This window comes from Bemisia tabaci, chromosome 6 (genome assembly GCF_918797505.1).
Source record: "Bemisia tabaci chromosome 6, PGI_BMITA_v3".
NCBI lineage: Eukaryota > Metazoa > Arthropoda > Insecta > Hemiptera > Aleyrodidae > Bemisia > Bemisia tabaci.
In genome coordinates, this window is record NC_092798.1 from 1,846,824 (window position 1) to 1,863,686 (window position 16,863).

Sequence of the window (16,863 nt, forward strand, 5' to 3'; positions counted from 1 at the left end):
TTTCCTTTTTTTGCTGAAAAGTAGTGAGGGTTCGTCTATGAATCACTTAACCCGTTTTTCCCGACCTTTGACCTCTCCTTCTCCCTTTGTCCAAAATGTCACTTACCTCCAGATACCCCCCTCCCCCTCCCCCCGAAAAATGTTGTCATTTCAATCGTGCCTCCTTTTTTTGCGTAGGTGTGGGTCGTCACGAACCCTTGCCACGGGCGTTTATACATATGAATTCAAGTGTTTAAATGACTCAGAAACAACATAAATCACATAGGAAAAATCTAGAATCCACTCTCCAAGGCATTTCTGGCAAATTATGGCTCATCCCTTTCTCCTACAGGAAACTTGAGAATTAGGGCCAAAATCAGAACATTGCGTCAAGGAACTCTTCTCCTCAACAAGTTGGGCACGAAACGGAAGCTTTATATCAAGAAGCTAGTCACGCGGTCGCAGTCTGGCACTTAGAAATCAGATATTTGCACGTAATTTATTCATCGGTCAACCGTTTGGATCCGTCCAACTCATTACCTGCGTTTCTAACGGTCACCTACCGCTACTGTCTCTGTGTGAAGTCCGCAAAAAAATTAACTCTCTATACATGCGATACTCTGTTCATTTATCTATTCATCATGAGTATTGTTTTCCTCTTTGGGAATAATCAGGAAAAATCATGAAAATTCAGGGGATTAATAATGACTTTGAAACTCTGAAAACCCCGATCCAAGTTTGTCAATATCAATGCCAATCGGAATGGCCTCATGGCATTTCACTGAAAGCATTCGCTGAAAGACCGAAAATATATTTGATCTAATATGAGTTCCTGGAAGATTCACTTGAGTACTTACTGACCTTTCACGCAATGAGCCTGTTGCAAACTTTCGCCCGAGCTAAAAGAGTTCTTTCTTTTAGAATATGATTCTAAGATCACGATGAGCGCGGAAGGATTGAATATAGTGACTCCTCTAACGAAATGTTCTTCTGTGCCGTAGTGTGGTTTTTGAAGCGGAAGAAAAACAAAAAAAAAAAAAACAAAAAAAAAACCCGCAATTTCTTACGCAGATAGTGAAGTTAGGTGTGCATATCAGACATTGTCAATGTGCTCACCGTGATTTTTGAGGCATTTTCTATAAGAAACAACTCGTATTTTTGCTCTTGCAAAAGTTTGCAACAGGCCCATCAAAAAGTCATCTGACATCTTTTAATGACACCGTTACTCCCTTTTCAAGTGTAAATAGTGCGACAAGTATTTTTCAGTTTGAAGTAGATGAACACATTTTTCATGGTGCATTCTATTATAACTGAGATATTCTTGGCAACTTTTGGAAGAATGTCTGAAGCAAGTACGAATAGGCAAATTTTTTTAGATTTACTTTTTAAGGTGAAATGGTGAGGAGCCATCGAAAGGAGACAAGTGGCAAAAATTTTGCTGGAAGACGGATCCTTGTCTCTGGATAAACTCAGTGGTTGAGGCTTGGAAAGTTTCAAGTGTTGGCGTGGAGAGCTCTGTTTTCGCTCGGAGCAGCTCTTGAGGAATAATTGCGTATAGAACTCAAAGCCGAAGCACACGAACGCAGGGCGAACGTTCGATGCTCGACGCTCGACTGCTTATTGTTCGATCCAGGAGAGTTTTCAGCGCATCCAGAATTCGCCGAGTCTGCTATGCTAAGGAAAAACACCGAATGGCTCTTCAGACCCTGCTAAATTTCCTTTTATAAAACACAAATTTCTTCGTAAACTTATAGAAACTAACTTTCGAATTTTCAGATAATTTTGTTCACAATTTCATCTAAAGCTCCTGAAAATTTCATGAAAAAATCTTCATAACTTTCCTCAAAAATACACTGTTTATCGAAATAAATTTGGCACCCCTCGCATGTTCCTACGGCGTTTTTTCTCAGCACAGCAGAAGTGGACCTCGTCAATGTAGTTGATAGTTTATTCAGACAATATTTTGTCATAATAAAAAAGAAACTCAGTGAACTTGAGTGAACCGGAGACTGTGCGATCATTTTATCCAACAAGGAGTCCTGGAAATCTCTGAACCACCAAAACCAGAAAAATTTCAACAAAAAATTGTACTCCAGCGATACTCGTATGTAATCAAAGGTGAGAGTCGAAAGCTTTGAAAGTTTTCCTCGTCACCATTGTAATGGCTGTAGAATAATCCCAAAGAATGGAGTCATTGGCATATTGTTTTGTTCCGTGACTCAGTTTTTGGGAAAAGTGTAGGAAACCTAAGTACTCTTAGAGATCTAAATTTCCTGAAACACCCTGATTTCTCCACTTAACTCGAAATTTCGTCATTTTTGAGCATAGGTGGATTCAGGAAGGTTGCAGGGGCGGAGGGGGCGTATGCGCAAAAACAAGTGAAGTAGGTAAGGCATAGGGAACGGAGGAAATAAGAAGGAAAGACGCTTACATTTGGTAATTATTTATGACGAAATTAACTTAAACTGCATATTAGAGGCTTCAAAAATTCAACTTTTTTTTTTTTTTCTTTTTTAACGGTTGTACGGATTTTTGTGCAAATAAAAGGGAATTTTCTGCATCGTACGAGGCAAGTTCCCTTAAAATATTCAAAGAAATCTGCACATGAGTTCTGTGGTAATAAAACTAAATCGCCCAGGTGAATTTTGCGATGGAACTGGGGAAAGAAACGAATAAACAAATGTCATATCCAAAAATCGCACCATTCAACAAATATTTACATGCCAACCAATGGGCCAACCGATGATCGATGCATTCAGACCGATGTGACTTTTGTCTATTCTTTTTTTCCCCCCAGTTCTAGCTGATGTAGTTTGGTTCCTTTCTGCTGAACGCGCTCCATTTCTTCCTATAGCCGCGGATTTCGCGTCTACTTTGCCACTGGTATCGACGACGGAAAACCATCGCGACAACTTCATCACCCCCCCCCCCCCCCCCCCCCTTCTTGGAGTCCGTCCTTGCCTAGGTCGGCAACGCGCTGCGCGCTGAGCTCGCTGACTCGGCTCGTCTAGGCAGTGCAGTCTAGGAAAGCTGCCAGCTGACGCGGCGCACACTGGAACGTTTCTTCGGAAGAAGTTGATCATGATATATTTGACTTTAACTGCAAATTTTGATGTTTATTTCGTCACGTTTTCAATTTCAAGGGGTGCTTCTTGGAGAAAATTTTACGAGGAAGCCAATGAAACCGCTTTTAGAACCTCAAAGTTGTGTGTAATCGAAGTTATAAGCGTTTAAAATTTCCAGATTTTGTCTGTCCTCTCCTATTGACTAGAGTCCCTTTATACTGAGAGTCAAGACAACACCCTTCATGGAGTCACAAACGGGAATAAAGATTACAGAAATTGAACGTTTTTCGTAATCTTTGATCGGCCCATTCTCGAATTCCTTTCTTCGTTCCTTCCCTCATTCCGTTTGTCTCTTGCCGAACCCGTAATTCCTCGGTCCATTCCAGATTATAATCTTTGCAATCGGTGAAACTGTAATCTTTATTCCCGTTTGTGACACTGTGAAGGCCTAAAATACGGGAACCAATCGGAAATGGATTCAAATTGTCTTGACTCTCAGTATAAAGGGACTCTACTATTGACTCGATCCACCGTGCGGCGGTGGCGCGGGAACCTAGGTTCATGACCTTCCATCCATCGCCATCCCGCGGTGCGCATCTGCCTGCCCTCTCTCTCCCTCCGACGAGACGTCTCATCTCCTCTCTCCCTCGCTCGTCGAGTTGTGACTGCCGTCGCGAGTTCATTCACAACTCGCATCGCCATGCGACACGACGACGCGATGCGCCGACCGGCGATGTTCTCGAGCACTTGCCAAGTTTGCTCTCGTATTTTGTCGCAGTATCAATTTTATGACGATCCGTCTCCAGACAGTAGACAGCCACCTTACAATGCCCCCGTGCCAAGGAAGAACGCTCTATGCGCATTTGCCAGTTGCCGAATTTCCCCGGTTAAAACGTTTATTTTCAAGGAAAACTATGCATTTTTGATAAAGATAAAATATAAATGATGACTGATAAGAAGTCTAAAATCCTCTCCATCGTGCGCTTTTTTATCCGTGGTAAAGTCTTTCCGGATTGAGTTTCCAAGTGGACTCTCGTCCACTGTTTCAGGCTAAGGACCGTCTGTAAGATCTTTTGTCAACGTCCGGCCACCAAACCAGAGGTGAGACTCTGAGCAGAAGTTAATCTGCTAATCAGCCTAACTACTGGTTTGCGAGAAAGAACAAAGGCTGACCGGGATTTGACTCGAAGAAAACCAGGAGTCATACACACCTACCTCTGGTCAGCTCAAACCACCTTTTTAACAAGCACCTGACCAGAGGTTTTACAATCGGTCCCTAAATCGGACGTCCTGCAAACTATCGGACAATAACTGTTCGAACACCACCGTCGATGGGTTGCATAACCATTATTTTGAAGGCGATTTTTGTGAAGCGACTTAAATGAAACATACGCCTTGTAAACATTTTCCTCTCGTTTGTCGCGACCCACGAATTCGTTTCTTGCATTCCCATGATGTTTTTTACCAATGACTATTGAATTTTTTCGGGTCTCTCTCGTTCGGTCCTCGCTTTTTTATCCATTATCCGTGGCAATTGACTTTACCGGCTTAAGTTTCTAAGTGGACGCGCGTCCTCTGTTGCAGGCTAAATCGAACTGTCGGGCGATAACTGTTCGAACCCCTCCGTCGAGGGGTTGCATAACCATTATTTTGACGGCGATTTTTGTGCAGCGAACATGTGCCTGTCGGTAATTTTCCTTTCATAGTACTCACTTTCCCTTTTTTGCCCCATGTTAAATGGCCATCGTGTTTTCATATGGGGCGAAAAAGGAAAAGTGAGTACTATGCTGATACAACCCGATAAAGGAGGAAAAAGAAACATTATTTCCTTTTCGTTCGTCACAATTTACGGATCACGAAATCGATCATTTGTGTTCCTAGGTATGATTCTGTTAACCAATGACGATTCCATCGTTCGCGTCTCAACTTTCTTGCTCGTGGTAAGGTTTTTTCCACCGGGTTTCCAACTGAACTCTCGTCCCCTCATGTAGGTTAAATGCGTGATAAGTTCTACAAACCGTCAGACGATAACTATTCTAACACCACTGTCGACGGGTTGCATAACCATTATTTTGAAGGCGATTTTTGTGCAGTGAACATGTGCCCATCGAGAATTTTCTCGTGATAGGTTCTGCGAACCGTCGGACGATAACTATTCGAACACCACCGTCGACGGGTTGTATAACCATTATTTTAAGGGCGATTTGTAGGCAGCGAACATGTGCCCATCGAGAATTTTCTCGTGATAGGTTCTGCGAACCGTGGGACGATAACTATTCGAACACCACCGTCGACGGGTTGCATAACCGTTATTTTGAAGGCGATTTTTGTGCAGCGAGCATCTGCCTATTGAACATTTTCTTTTCGTGTGCCGCAATTTACAGATCACGAAGTCTGTCATTTTTTGTGTTTTCAAATATGGTCTTCTTAACCAATGACGATTCCATCCTTCGGGTCTCGGCTCTTATGTCTTCGGGTCTAACTTGACTCTGTTTTTGTGTTCCAGGCGAAATCGGAGGAGCAGTTGGCGAACGACCGAGCATGGCTGGAGCAAGAGAGGTATTGGCTGGTCCACCGGAGAGGCTTCACCGCGGTGACGAAATTGCCCGGAAAGTCCGGCTCCATGGACGACCTCGCCACCGGCGTCGGCACCGGGAAGATCCGGGTCTCCGTTCTCGCTACCAACGAGGAATTCTCCGTCGACGAGGACGATCTCGAGAAGGTGCGTTTCCATTTTTTTTCGAATTTTGAACTTCTGATGCCATGAGTCTAAAGAACTCATGTACCAAAGTCGACAAAGAAATTCAACGTATTAAAGGCAGTTTTTTTTTCAGAGGAAAAATATCACATTCGAGTGCAGTTTCGATATCGGTATCGAATGCGATAGTTTTCCTCTAAAAACCACATCTTTATTACGTTGAATTTATTTGTCAAATTTGGTACATGCATTCTTTAGACTCATGGCAACAGAAGTGCGATCTTAAAGGGGGAAAAAGCTAAGGAAAATCTGACCACTCCAAAATCGAGGGTCGAGTTGACGTAGCAAGCCGATGCCTTAAGCTGAGATCAGCCAATCATCAAACACTGTTTTCCCTGCTTGACTACGTCATCATCAGAGCCCACCACAAATATCATTTCAAACGGGCCTCATTTTTGGCATTTTCTAAACGGAGCATTTTTGCCATTCAGGGTTTAAATCTGAAGAAACTCTTGGAGGCTTAGTGCACTCTGTGCCTCCAGAAAATCAATTGAAAGAAATGGGTGTCATTGACCCATTTTTTAACTCGGCCACTGATCGAAACGAGGCAATATTTCAAAATTAGGTATTTTCATGAAAATGTCACCAAAAGTCCATGACAATTTGAAGATTAACGGACATCGAAGTCAATCGAAAACCAAGGCTTCGAAACGAAAAATGAAAATCTTAGTTGGGCTCATCAATTTTACATTATGTGGCAGTAACTTGTTCTCTCAAAATACAAAACTTCCTAGCACCGCTTGCTCTTCAACCTCCCTTCATTTTATATTATTCGTCATTCTTGCTTTTTTTCAGGCCAACCCACCACAATACGATAGATCAGAAGATCTGGCCCAACTGAGGTTCCTGAACGAATCAAGCGTCCTTCATACTCTACGGCAGCGTTATGCAGCCAACCTCATACACACTTACGCTGGACTTACAATGCTCATCATGAATCCTGCTGTCCCGCTTGCCATCTATTCTGAGAAGGTATGTTGTTTATTTGTATAGAACTAAGCGAAAGAGCACATCCACATCGATAGTTTCGAAAAAAGACCTCTGCGTATGGTTTAGGAACTCTAACATATCAATGGCTGAAGGTGGAAAACATGTGTCTCAATTCTCACGTCAAAGTATTTGTAATAGTGGTTTATTTTCTTCGAGAGATTATATTCAAATGTTTCCTCTCAATTTCATTAGATTTTTCTAAAATAATTAACGTAGGTAGATTCAAAGAAAATTTCAATAGAAATAAAATTACACAAACTGATTGCAGTGGACGCACAGGTCGTAAGACAGTATGTTTGAGTTTTTTTGCCAACGTGCGTTAAAATTCAGCATAAAGCTGAAAATCTTAATACAGAGGGAAAAAGCTCATACGAGCACAGTCTTCCCTCAAAGAGATATGTTGTTTGGTGCAACACTAGTTACGCCCATTCAGGAAGGCAACTGCAGATCCCCCTTCTGAGATTTTCCCTCTGTATTGAGATTTTCAACTTTATGCTGAATTTTAACGCACGTTGGCAAAAAACTTCAACATACAGAAATAAAATTGTCAAGTTTTCCTTAAAAAATATATAAGATTGGCGGAGACTCTCTAAGTCGGAAACTAAGGTACACATTTTTTACTTTAGCCATTGATGTTAAATAGATACTCATCTGAAGTTTGAATGGTGTGACCAGATCTAGAGAGCTTGAGAATGGGAAGCAGCGGTAAAAACCGCCCAAGGCTCCTTTAAATTTCACAGCAACGCAAGTGTTTACATTCCACCGGTCGGTATGTCCTGACTGCTGAAGACAACTTTTGCTTTTTTGCTGATAAAAAAATAGACTTATTTGCAAAAATTTGGAAGGATCCATGTTTTGTTTGCCAAGTCTGCCTTTGTGGCTATGTCACTTAAATATCTAATTTGTCAAGGGACTCTAGCCTATATCTACCAAAAAATGAGGATCTCTGCACTTTAATTTAACGAGAATTCATAATATTTGTAGAGGTGTTATTTAAAATGGCCCATTTTAGGTACTTTCCTTTGGTCAAATTTCATCCATTGACTCTCATTGCAATAATTTTAAGCATTTATTGCGTGGTATTTGATCGATGCAGTGTGCAAGATTTTTCATGCAATTACACTTCTTCAAATATCATAAAATCACTATTATAAAATAATCTTCAATATACAGTCAACCCTGGGGAAAAGGCATTCGTTCCTGACAGGTTTCGCACAGTATCCCATGAGTGATATGAGTGTTATCTCCTTTCTTTTTGGTGCCATGTGCAGTTAAAAAATATTAAACCCTTTTATGGGACGTAAAAATTTAAATCGCTTTGCTCGCAGGAATAAATTTTTTATATGTGGGAACTTTGAACTGTCAGTATACCAGATTTGTTTGGCGTTGTTGGAGATTTTTGGACCAAAATTTTCGTACGTCTTTTTACTTATGCATTGATATTATCATTATAACTCGTTTCATCCAAGTTTCATAAGACCAAGATCTATTTTACTGCGCTAAGTCACTTAGGTGCGAAGCATTTAAGGCAAATTTAGAATTTTAAGGTATGTCATTTTGAGAGTAGAAAAAGATAAGTCAAGTCAACAAGTATTTCAATTCTTAGTTTTAAAAAGTACTCAACCACTGATACTGTGATATTTATCAATTATCTGTTGGTGAAATAATTTGTCTCTTATAATTGAACATCTAATCCTCTGTTTTTTATTTTTTTCAGGTTGCTCATTTATTTCGGAGATGCAAGTCTGCTGATATGCCTGCCCACATTTATTCAGTAGCTCAGTCAGCGTATCATAGCATGTTGTCTCTTCGTCGAGATCATTCCATTGTATTTTTAGGCCGAGCAGGAAGTGGTAAAACAATCAACTACAAATATATCATCAAATATTTAACTATTGTGGCTGGTGCAAATAATAAGGTACGTTTCAGTGCAGTCATATTTCCTATGTAAACATCATAGGGCTACCTGAGTGTGATATTTTGCACTTCTTTTGACGTATATCTATATTAAAACAAGCGAGACATTATCTGTGCGGTAATGCACTCAATGCCAATCAGTATCCATTAATTGCATCAATGGGTCAGTTGCACTGGGCACAGAATCGTGTTTTGATGCTTGAATCTTGCAGATTAGCTAAAAATAATGAGATCTGTCCAAACTGCAACTTTCTACGTTAAATATTAACCGAGATACCACCCTTCGGAAAATCGGGTTTTTGACGTCATCCACCACGGTAGTGACACCCGTGGTTTCTTCCACCTTGCTTTCATCGGTCAGTGACGCACTGGTTACTCAATGTGAAACTTGGATGAAACCAAGGTGGAAGGAACCAAGGATGTCACTTCCGCGGTAGAGGACGTCAAAAACCCGACTTTTCAATGGGCGATATCTCGGTTAATATTGAATGTAGAAAATTGCGGTTTGAACAGATCTTATTATGTTTAGCTAATCTACAATAACTGAGCATCAAAACATGATTCTGTGACCAGCGCAACTGACCCATTCTATGGGTTTGATGATGTTGATGCTAGCGTGATTCTTGCACTCTTACTACAGATGTGACATCAAAACTTGGGCAATAAATTGTCATTTTTGGGGTTGTTGGTTGATGATTCTGTGGGACCCCTCCAACTTCTCACCCTTCAATTGTAGAATGGCTGGGCATTATCGCCCTGTAATTATGGTTTCTCTGTGATGGGCCACGAAAAAAGTTCTGATGTCATTCATTCTAGAGATTACATTCGATCAGACAAATCTTCCTGTTGAAAAAAGGAGGGAGCATAGATTTTTTTCTCTTTACTGAAACTTTACTCTTCACGACTGAAATTTTACTTGACATTATTAATCAATGTTTTGACAAAAAGAGTATTTTTCCCTAGACAATTAGAATCCGTCAAAAAATGATATTTTTTGTGACAGGATTTTTCTCAGAATGCCAATATTTTTCTGCTTGTGGTTCCAAGTCATGCAGAATTTTTCTGCCCCCATGGTGGTTGCGGCAGGACTATAACTTTGTTAATTTTTAACTAAACGAATCAATCTTGGATTCATTTGATATTTTTTGAGTTAATTTCTCAAATGAAAACAATATCTCTGGCCTCTAGCTAGCTAAGGTTTTGAATTACAGAGCTAGTTTGGGCACTTTTTAAATGACCTCTGTGCATGTAAGAGGTATACCTAGTTTACAATGAGTATTTCGTTTTTAGCTTTAGTTGTCGAAGAAATTATGAATTTCCATATCTTAAACTAGGGAATATTTATCTAAAACAGGCTCTATATCGAAATAGAACTTTCAAAGGTTGATACTAAAGAGCTATTATTTTTTTTCTTTCAGGTTTTAACTCTAGAAAAATTAAATTCCATATGGACTGTCCTTGAGGCCTTCGGTAATGCAAAGACAGTTTTGAATAATAGCGCCACCTGTTTTGCTCATCTATTTAGTCTTGATTTCGACCAATCAGGTCAAATAGCCTCAGCATCTATTCAGGTAATTATTCTCCATCATCAGTTTCCACAAATCATGAGTTTCAAAAACGGGTAAATTTTTGAACTTTAATTTTGTCCTAGTCTTCTGACTTTACTTTTTGACTCTACCACTTATTATTCTTGCCAATTATATAAATTTGTTTGAATCTCTCTTCTCAGTGCTTTTTTAAACGGAGCTGGAATGAAATTATGTCATTGTTTGATCGAGTTTCATGATTTGGATTACATTTACATCAAGTTATTGGTATTCCTTGTGGTCTTTGACGACCAATCAAGCAGTCTGACTCAATGAAAGCCGCGTAAAAAACCCACAAGACCCAAGTTATCAATGACACAACTTCATTTTAGTGTAGTAATTTTAGTAAAGAATATACAGAGGACAATAAAGTAAATTACAAATAATTACATATGGGTGATTTATGAAAAATTTAAATCTATCAGTGAAGTTAATAATTATAGAAAAAATACGCGAACCAAAGAAGAAAGGGTACTGGGGAAAGCAGAGCATATTCTTTTGGAGAGAGCTCATTTCTTTTAGCTTGAACTCTCATTAATTCACACTTTCTGTATTTCATCTGTGGATGCATAATTTTGTTTTAATCTACTTACCCTTTTTTTTCATGTCTAGACAATGCTTTTTGATCGATGGAGAGTGGCAAGACGTCCAGAGGGCGAAGGAACTTTTCATATTTTGTCAAGACTGGTTCTCGGAGCAGAGGGAAATCTTAGACGTGATCTCATGCTAGGTGATTTGAATCCAACCGATTCAAATCCTTATGTTCATTTCAATGTTTCGGTAAGTGGTAAAAGAACAGTTTGTAAACCAACTACTTTTCTTTGCGAACCTACCTGCTCCAATTCTGGAGACTTCTGGCGAATAAGCATATCAGGATTTTAAACATTCTAATCTCTCCTGTTCATTTGTAGCTATATTGCTTGAAGGGAACTTACAGAAACATCTAGTATTTTCTATTTTTTCAAAATTGTAATATATTATTCTGATTTGGTTATGTATGCACTAGTACATTTTAAATCAAATCAATATCACCATTCAGTCTTAAAAATTTTCCACTCTTGAAGCAAAAACTGAAATTTTTTAGCACGCGTTAGTTCATTTTGACAGTGGAACTTCCACACCTTGTATCTCGTCTGCAGTGTTAAGAGATCTCCGCTCCTATTTCAGTTTTTTAAAAGAGGACGAGTCAATATCATTCCTCGACGTTTTTTCTGAATTTGCTTTCTGCGGAGAAGAATAATCATGTAAATGTTTAAAAATTAATGTTGAACAGTTCTCCATTTATAAAATAAAGTATGACAAGGAGTCTGCATTGTTGCGAACCAAGAAACGTTTTTGAGAGTTTCACGAACAATATGTTTTAATACAGATAACAGTGACTGTTATCACTATCAGGTAAAGGCAAAGGTTTTTCACACATCTATATTTCTTCAATTTTTAATGTCCAATAGTTTTGCCGTATTATTTGCAAACCTCTGAGAAGATCTATCTGAAGTTTAACACCCTCTAAATTTGATTTTTCCATTTAACATTAAATGTTGGAAAATATCAGAGGTGTCTTTCTACCTCTGTGTTAATGTATAATTGGACGGAATCTTTAAAACTAATTTACATTCAACGTTCATGAATCAATATTTTCTTTCAAATTTAGCCAAAAGTACCAATTGATACAAATAGCAATGACATGAAAATATTGTGTGTCTAACATTTTAGTTATTCGGCATGCTTTTCTAACATATTCATGTTGGAATTTTCTTCTTGTTTTTACATATTTTTTCAATCGTTGATTGACAAAACAATTTTGATTGACAACAAAGCTTCGGAGATAGTAAACTGGTAATTTTTTATGTTTAGGACAAAAATGAGATCGTTCAATCCTTGACAGTCTGAATTTTTCAGATCTGTAAAATTTAATCATACAGTTAAAAAATTTATTATCGACTCGTTAATTTTAGTTTTCAAAGTTTCATGGATGCCCTAATTGTGTTGAATTTCTTTTCAGAATGAAGATAAAGTGCAACAAGCGGGCTTGTTCAAAATGGTGTATGGATCATTAATGCAGCTTGGCGTTTCGGAACTAGAAAATAAAATTATATTCTCCGTTTTAGCAGCCATCTTACACCTTGGTGCAGCAGGTGCTGCTAAAGGTAACTTTTCCATTATGTTTTCGTCCGTTAGCATTAAACATTGCTTTTACTGCGCAATGGATCTCCTGATATTCCATTCAAGAAAATAGGATGTATCGAATGGTTTTACAAATCATTGAGTATGCGAAAAAACAGTGTAAAATGTAGGTTTCAGTTGCCATTTATTCACTCTTATAATTTGGGAGGAGGGGGACTGTAAGGCTTTGAATAGACTTCCTCTCCCCAGTGAAAAGTAGTAAAAATAGACAAGAGTGAAAAAGACGTCGTTTGTGAAAGGACATTTGAGTAAGGCATTGCCAAGGCGTTCCCACATTTATATTATCTAACCAAAACTGGGGGAAACCTAACTCAGAGGGAAGAACTATTGGAAGACCCCAATTTCAAGTGATTAGCCGTAAAAAATTAAAAAATGTGTGAAAAGATCATAAGTTGTGGAAAAATTTCGAGAAGAAGGGTTCTCTCTTGTTTGAATCATACACCCACAACTTTTCAATGTTTTTCATTTTGTAGGAAGAAATTTTGAAAGGGCCTGTAAAATTAAAAAAGTTCTCTGTTCAATTATGTTATGTAGAAATCAGGGAAATTTTTGTAGTCTTTTCCTTATTTTGAAACTATCAATCAATCAGGAGTAGAAACAAAACCCAGTCAATTGTGACCCTCTCTCGTCTGTAGTAATTATAATTCTTCGCAAATTATTTCGTGCCAATCCGTAGATAGTGATGCGCTAATCTAGCATTAATGCGTTAATGCGTTATCAGGAATATCTTTGAGGACTGAGATAAAAACATACAAAGCTTTTACGCTTAAAGATTTGCCCCCCTCTCTCTTCACATTCTTAGGTTCTTTCCTTCTTTACATGCACCGAAGTAAGCATACGATCAATCATTTTGTACATCTCTCCTGAAGATATATCTGCGTATCAGCAATAAAAAATCGCATGCAACTCATTTTTTATTTTATGGTGCTTGAATTCTTTTAAAAATGACGGATTCAGTGGGTCGTTACTACCATTGTATAGAAAATGAATGAATGAATGAATGAATGAATTTGTTGCAATGAATTTTTCCCTTGTCAAGAGTTTTCTGAATAAGTCAGAAGTCATGTTTGTCAAAACACTGTCTCATCATCCTACCGTAAAGCCCTTCAATTTTATGGGTAAACTTTCATCATATGCCTTCTTCTACAAACTTTAAGTAAATTTGTGTCTAGTTATGAGATAACTTAATTTTTGTTTTGCTAAACTAGTTTCTAACTGAGCTCATTGTATTCACTTCACTGAACTGCTTTTGTCAAAGTTTGCGATAAGTTTTTTTATGCAGATGGAGGACTATGCTCTAACCTTTAATGGACCTTTGGACAAGGTATGAATTTCAGCATTCTGATACATGTTTCTTAACAAAAATTTAATGTTAAACACGATGCGCACAACAGAAATTACTTAAATCTACTCCTTACAAAGATATTTAATGATTCTTGATGCGTGAATTCAAACCACCTGCTCATGAAAACTCAATGTTCCATGTGATTCACATCGTACGCTAGACGTTATCATGACAATCCCTGCAATATAAAAATCTGGCAACCTCGATCTTGACGCTTTGGCTCAGCGATAGCAAATTGCTTATGTTTAAACAACACATGGTGGGAAATGAACTTTGCTTGATTGAGAAGCTTGCTGAAACCGTTGTAGTGTGCGATTTGACTCATGTAGAGTTTTGAGGTCAAAAAGCGGGCAGTTCAAATCCCTTTTTTGCATTGTGAAATAAAAACGTTAATATCTTTGTTAGGAGTTGGTTTCAGTAATTTTCATTTCTCGAATTGTATTCTGCGTGAAATTCTAGTTAAGAAACATGTATCAGATTGCTTAAATTCACACCTTGTCTAGTGGTCCATTGTCAGTATTTTCCTCAAAGTGATAACTAACATTGAGTTTTGATCGTCCAACAGGTAGTACTAGCAGCAGATGGCAGTTCAACTCCCCAATCGCTGCTCACCGAGCTGCCAAATGTCTCGGCACAACTGTTGAGGAACTCTCAAGGATAATATTCGCACCCACAGTATCAACACCCACCAGCAATAGATCCTCATATCACAGCTCTAGTCCTGGCTCAGATTATGGGAACCGCTCGCCTGCAGTTGACGACTGGACCGGCCAAGATGCTTTGGATGGATTTGTCATCGGCCTTTACTCAGAAGTGTTCAACATTGTCGCTGCTCTTATCAACAGGTGAAGCTCGCATAAATCATAAGATTTACGTGTACACTACTCAAATTGAATTTTTATACCCCCAGAAAAATAAGAAATATATAGCATTACTGCCTCCCAATTTTTTTGCCCCTCTCCTTTCTTTGGCAACGATCAACTGCATATTTGGTTGTGAAAATTTTGTATTTATTTTCTTCTCTGGGAAAGTTTAATAATTATTAATATTTCTATGAAATTTGGCTCAAACAATTTATTTCCAAAAAAAATTATTTAATTTTTGAAGAATGAAACACGAAAATCAATAGAATTTGTCACTAGTTGAATCTTGTTATTTTTCGATGTAATATTCTTAGTGGCCCTTTAAGCTCAAAAGGCTGTGAAACTGATTAAATTTTTACTTGTGTTTCTGGATAAAATCTAGGCAGAATAGCCTTTTTTTAGTGCTTTTATAGGTACTTTCCTTTGGAAAAGTAGCACTGTTGCCGTGCCTAACACGCAAAAATCTAGAATCCAAAGGCGTTTGGTATATATGGACGTTGCAAGTTGGCAATCACATAACTCGTTCGCGGTGTCTGAAAATCTCTGCCTCTATTATATATTTTTTCAAAGGAGAACAAATTGACATTATTCCTTGAAGTTTTTGCAGAATTTTCTTCGCACCGCAAGGAAAAATCACGGCAGTTTTAAAGAGTTGCCGTTGAGTAGTTTCCCGTTTAAAAAATAAAGTATGACAGGAAGCCTGCGACGCCGCAAACCAAGTTATGTGATTGCCGACTTACACCGTCGATATATAGTTGTGGAATAAAAAGCTTCCTTCAACTAAGAAGTAGATGAATGCCTTGTGTTTACTGATGTCACATTTTAAGGGGAGTCTTAGTGCAGAAAATATCTGAAAATCCCCTATAATTGAAAGCAATTGCCAAAAAATATGAAAAATCCCTGGATTCAGACTTAATGACCCTACTGAGAATGTCAGTTTGAAATTTATCAATAGTTTTTATTGTTGTTTATTTTTAGGCATTTGTCAGTTGGTACGCATACTGTCAACACAATTTTAGTTTTTGATTGTCCTGGATTCCAAAATCCGGCTTCCTGTGGGCAGCAGAATGGCGCAACATTCCAAGATTTCTGTTTCAACTACCTCCAAGAAAGATTGCAGTTGCTCTTCCACAATACTGCACTTGTCGCCACCAGAGATAGATATACGCAGGTATGTTTTGCCTCCCATGATCTGTCATAACCCTTACATGCCTCCTTTGATGAGGATGTTGCTTTTATTTTTTTCACTAATCTAGCTGTAACTTACGCATCACAAGTCAGTAGCAGCTAATATGTTAATGGAGTCTTGAACTTTGGCTTGAAAAGAGAATTAAGAAAGTATTAGAATATTGCTTACAAAAAATGATTTAAAAATCAACAAAAATTATGAAAAATAATGTATTAAACTAAGACGTAGTGATAATGAGAAGTAAACAGAAATCTAAAAACAGTATAATTCAAAGTAAATTTTTTTCATTTGTTTAATGGTGGATGGTGTATGCCTCAGAAATTTTCTGTGGTCTGCTTTTAGGGTTCGCAGCTCTAACGCATAAAGGAAAATATTCAAGAATGTTGATTATCAGACTGGGTCGAGAATTTTGACTTGATCTGTGCAGAGGGACCTTATCTCCCATGAGCAAATCTCCGCAACTTTTTGCAAACACTGAAACCATGTTTCTCCATAACCCAAGAATTTTTGTCTGGGACCTTCAGGACTATTATTTCCTCTAATTTTTGAGATTTTAGGGTAAAGCTAGCACCAAAATTTAAAGATTTTCTTTCTTAATGCATTGTCAAAAGTGAAAGAAACATTTCCGTGGAGATAAAGTCCTTTTTCACAGATCAAGTCAAATTTTAGTATTTTTAGTTTTCAAGGGAAAATTTTTAAAGAACAAGCCATTTATGGTTTCTTTTATATTCAAGCAATTTGCATTTTAATCTAATAGTTTTAAGCCTCGAATATGAAACATTGAAATTTTAATCAAGATTTTACTCAAAGTACCGTTTTGTAAATAGCAAATTTCAAATAATCCCATTTGGTTTGGCATCGCCAGTTCTTCCAGCTTCGGTTACTCTAATGTATTTGTCAAATACTCCCTAATATGGTGGTAGCAAACTCTCTTGTATGAGTTTGCTTCCTGTCTTTTTTCTCTTAAATGGTCATACTTCTTTTGAC

General features: G+C 38.1%; 1 protein-coding gene across 2 annotated transcripts in view; it reads left to right on the plus strand.

The window, feature by feature from the left end:
- Positions 1-16,863, plus strand: part of Mhcl (Myosin heavy chain-like) — a 276,806-nt gene that overhangs the window by 102,557 nt on the left and 157,386 nt on the right. For both annotated transcript variants that reach the window (XM_072301636.1, XM_019046689.2), the window contains 8 exons: positions 5,551-5,766; positions 6,598-6,774; positions 8,510-8,710; positions 10,128-10,280; positions 10,908-11,075; positions 12,298-12,442; positions 14,390-14,669; positions 15,666-15,858. In XM_072301636.1, coding sequence (XP_072157737.1) covers positions 5,551-5,766; positions 6,598-6,774; positions 8,510-8,710; positions 10,128-10,280; positions 10,908-11,075; positions 12,298-12,442; positions 14,390-14,669; positions 15,666-15,858 — 1,533 coding nt within the window. The remainder of the gene's footprint in view (positions 1-5,550; positions 5,767-6,597; positions 6,775-8,509; positions 8,711-10,127; positions 10,281-10,907; positions 11,076-12,297; positions 12,443-14,389; positions 14,670-15,665; positions 15,859-16,863) is intronic.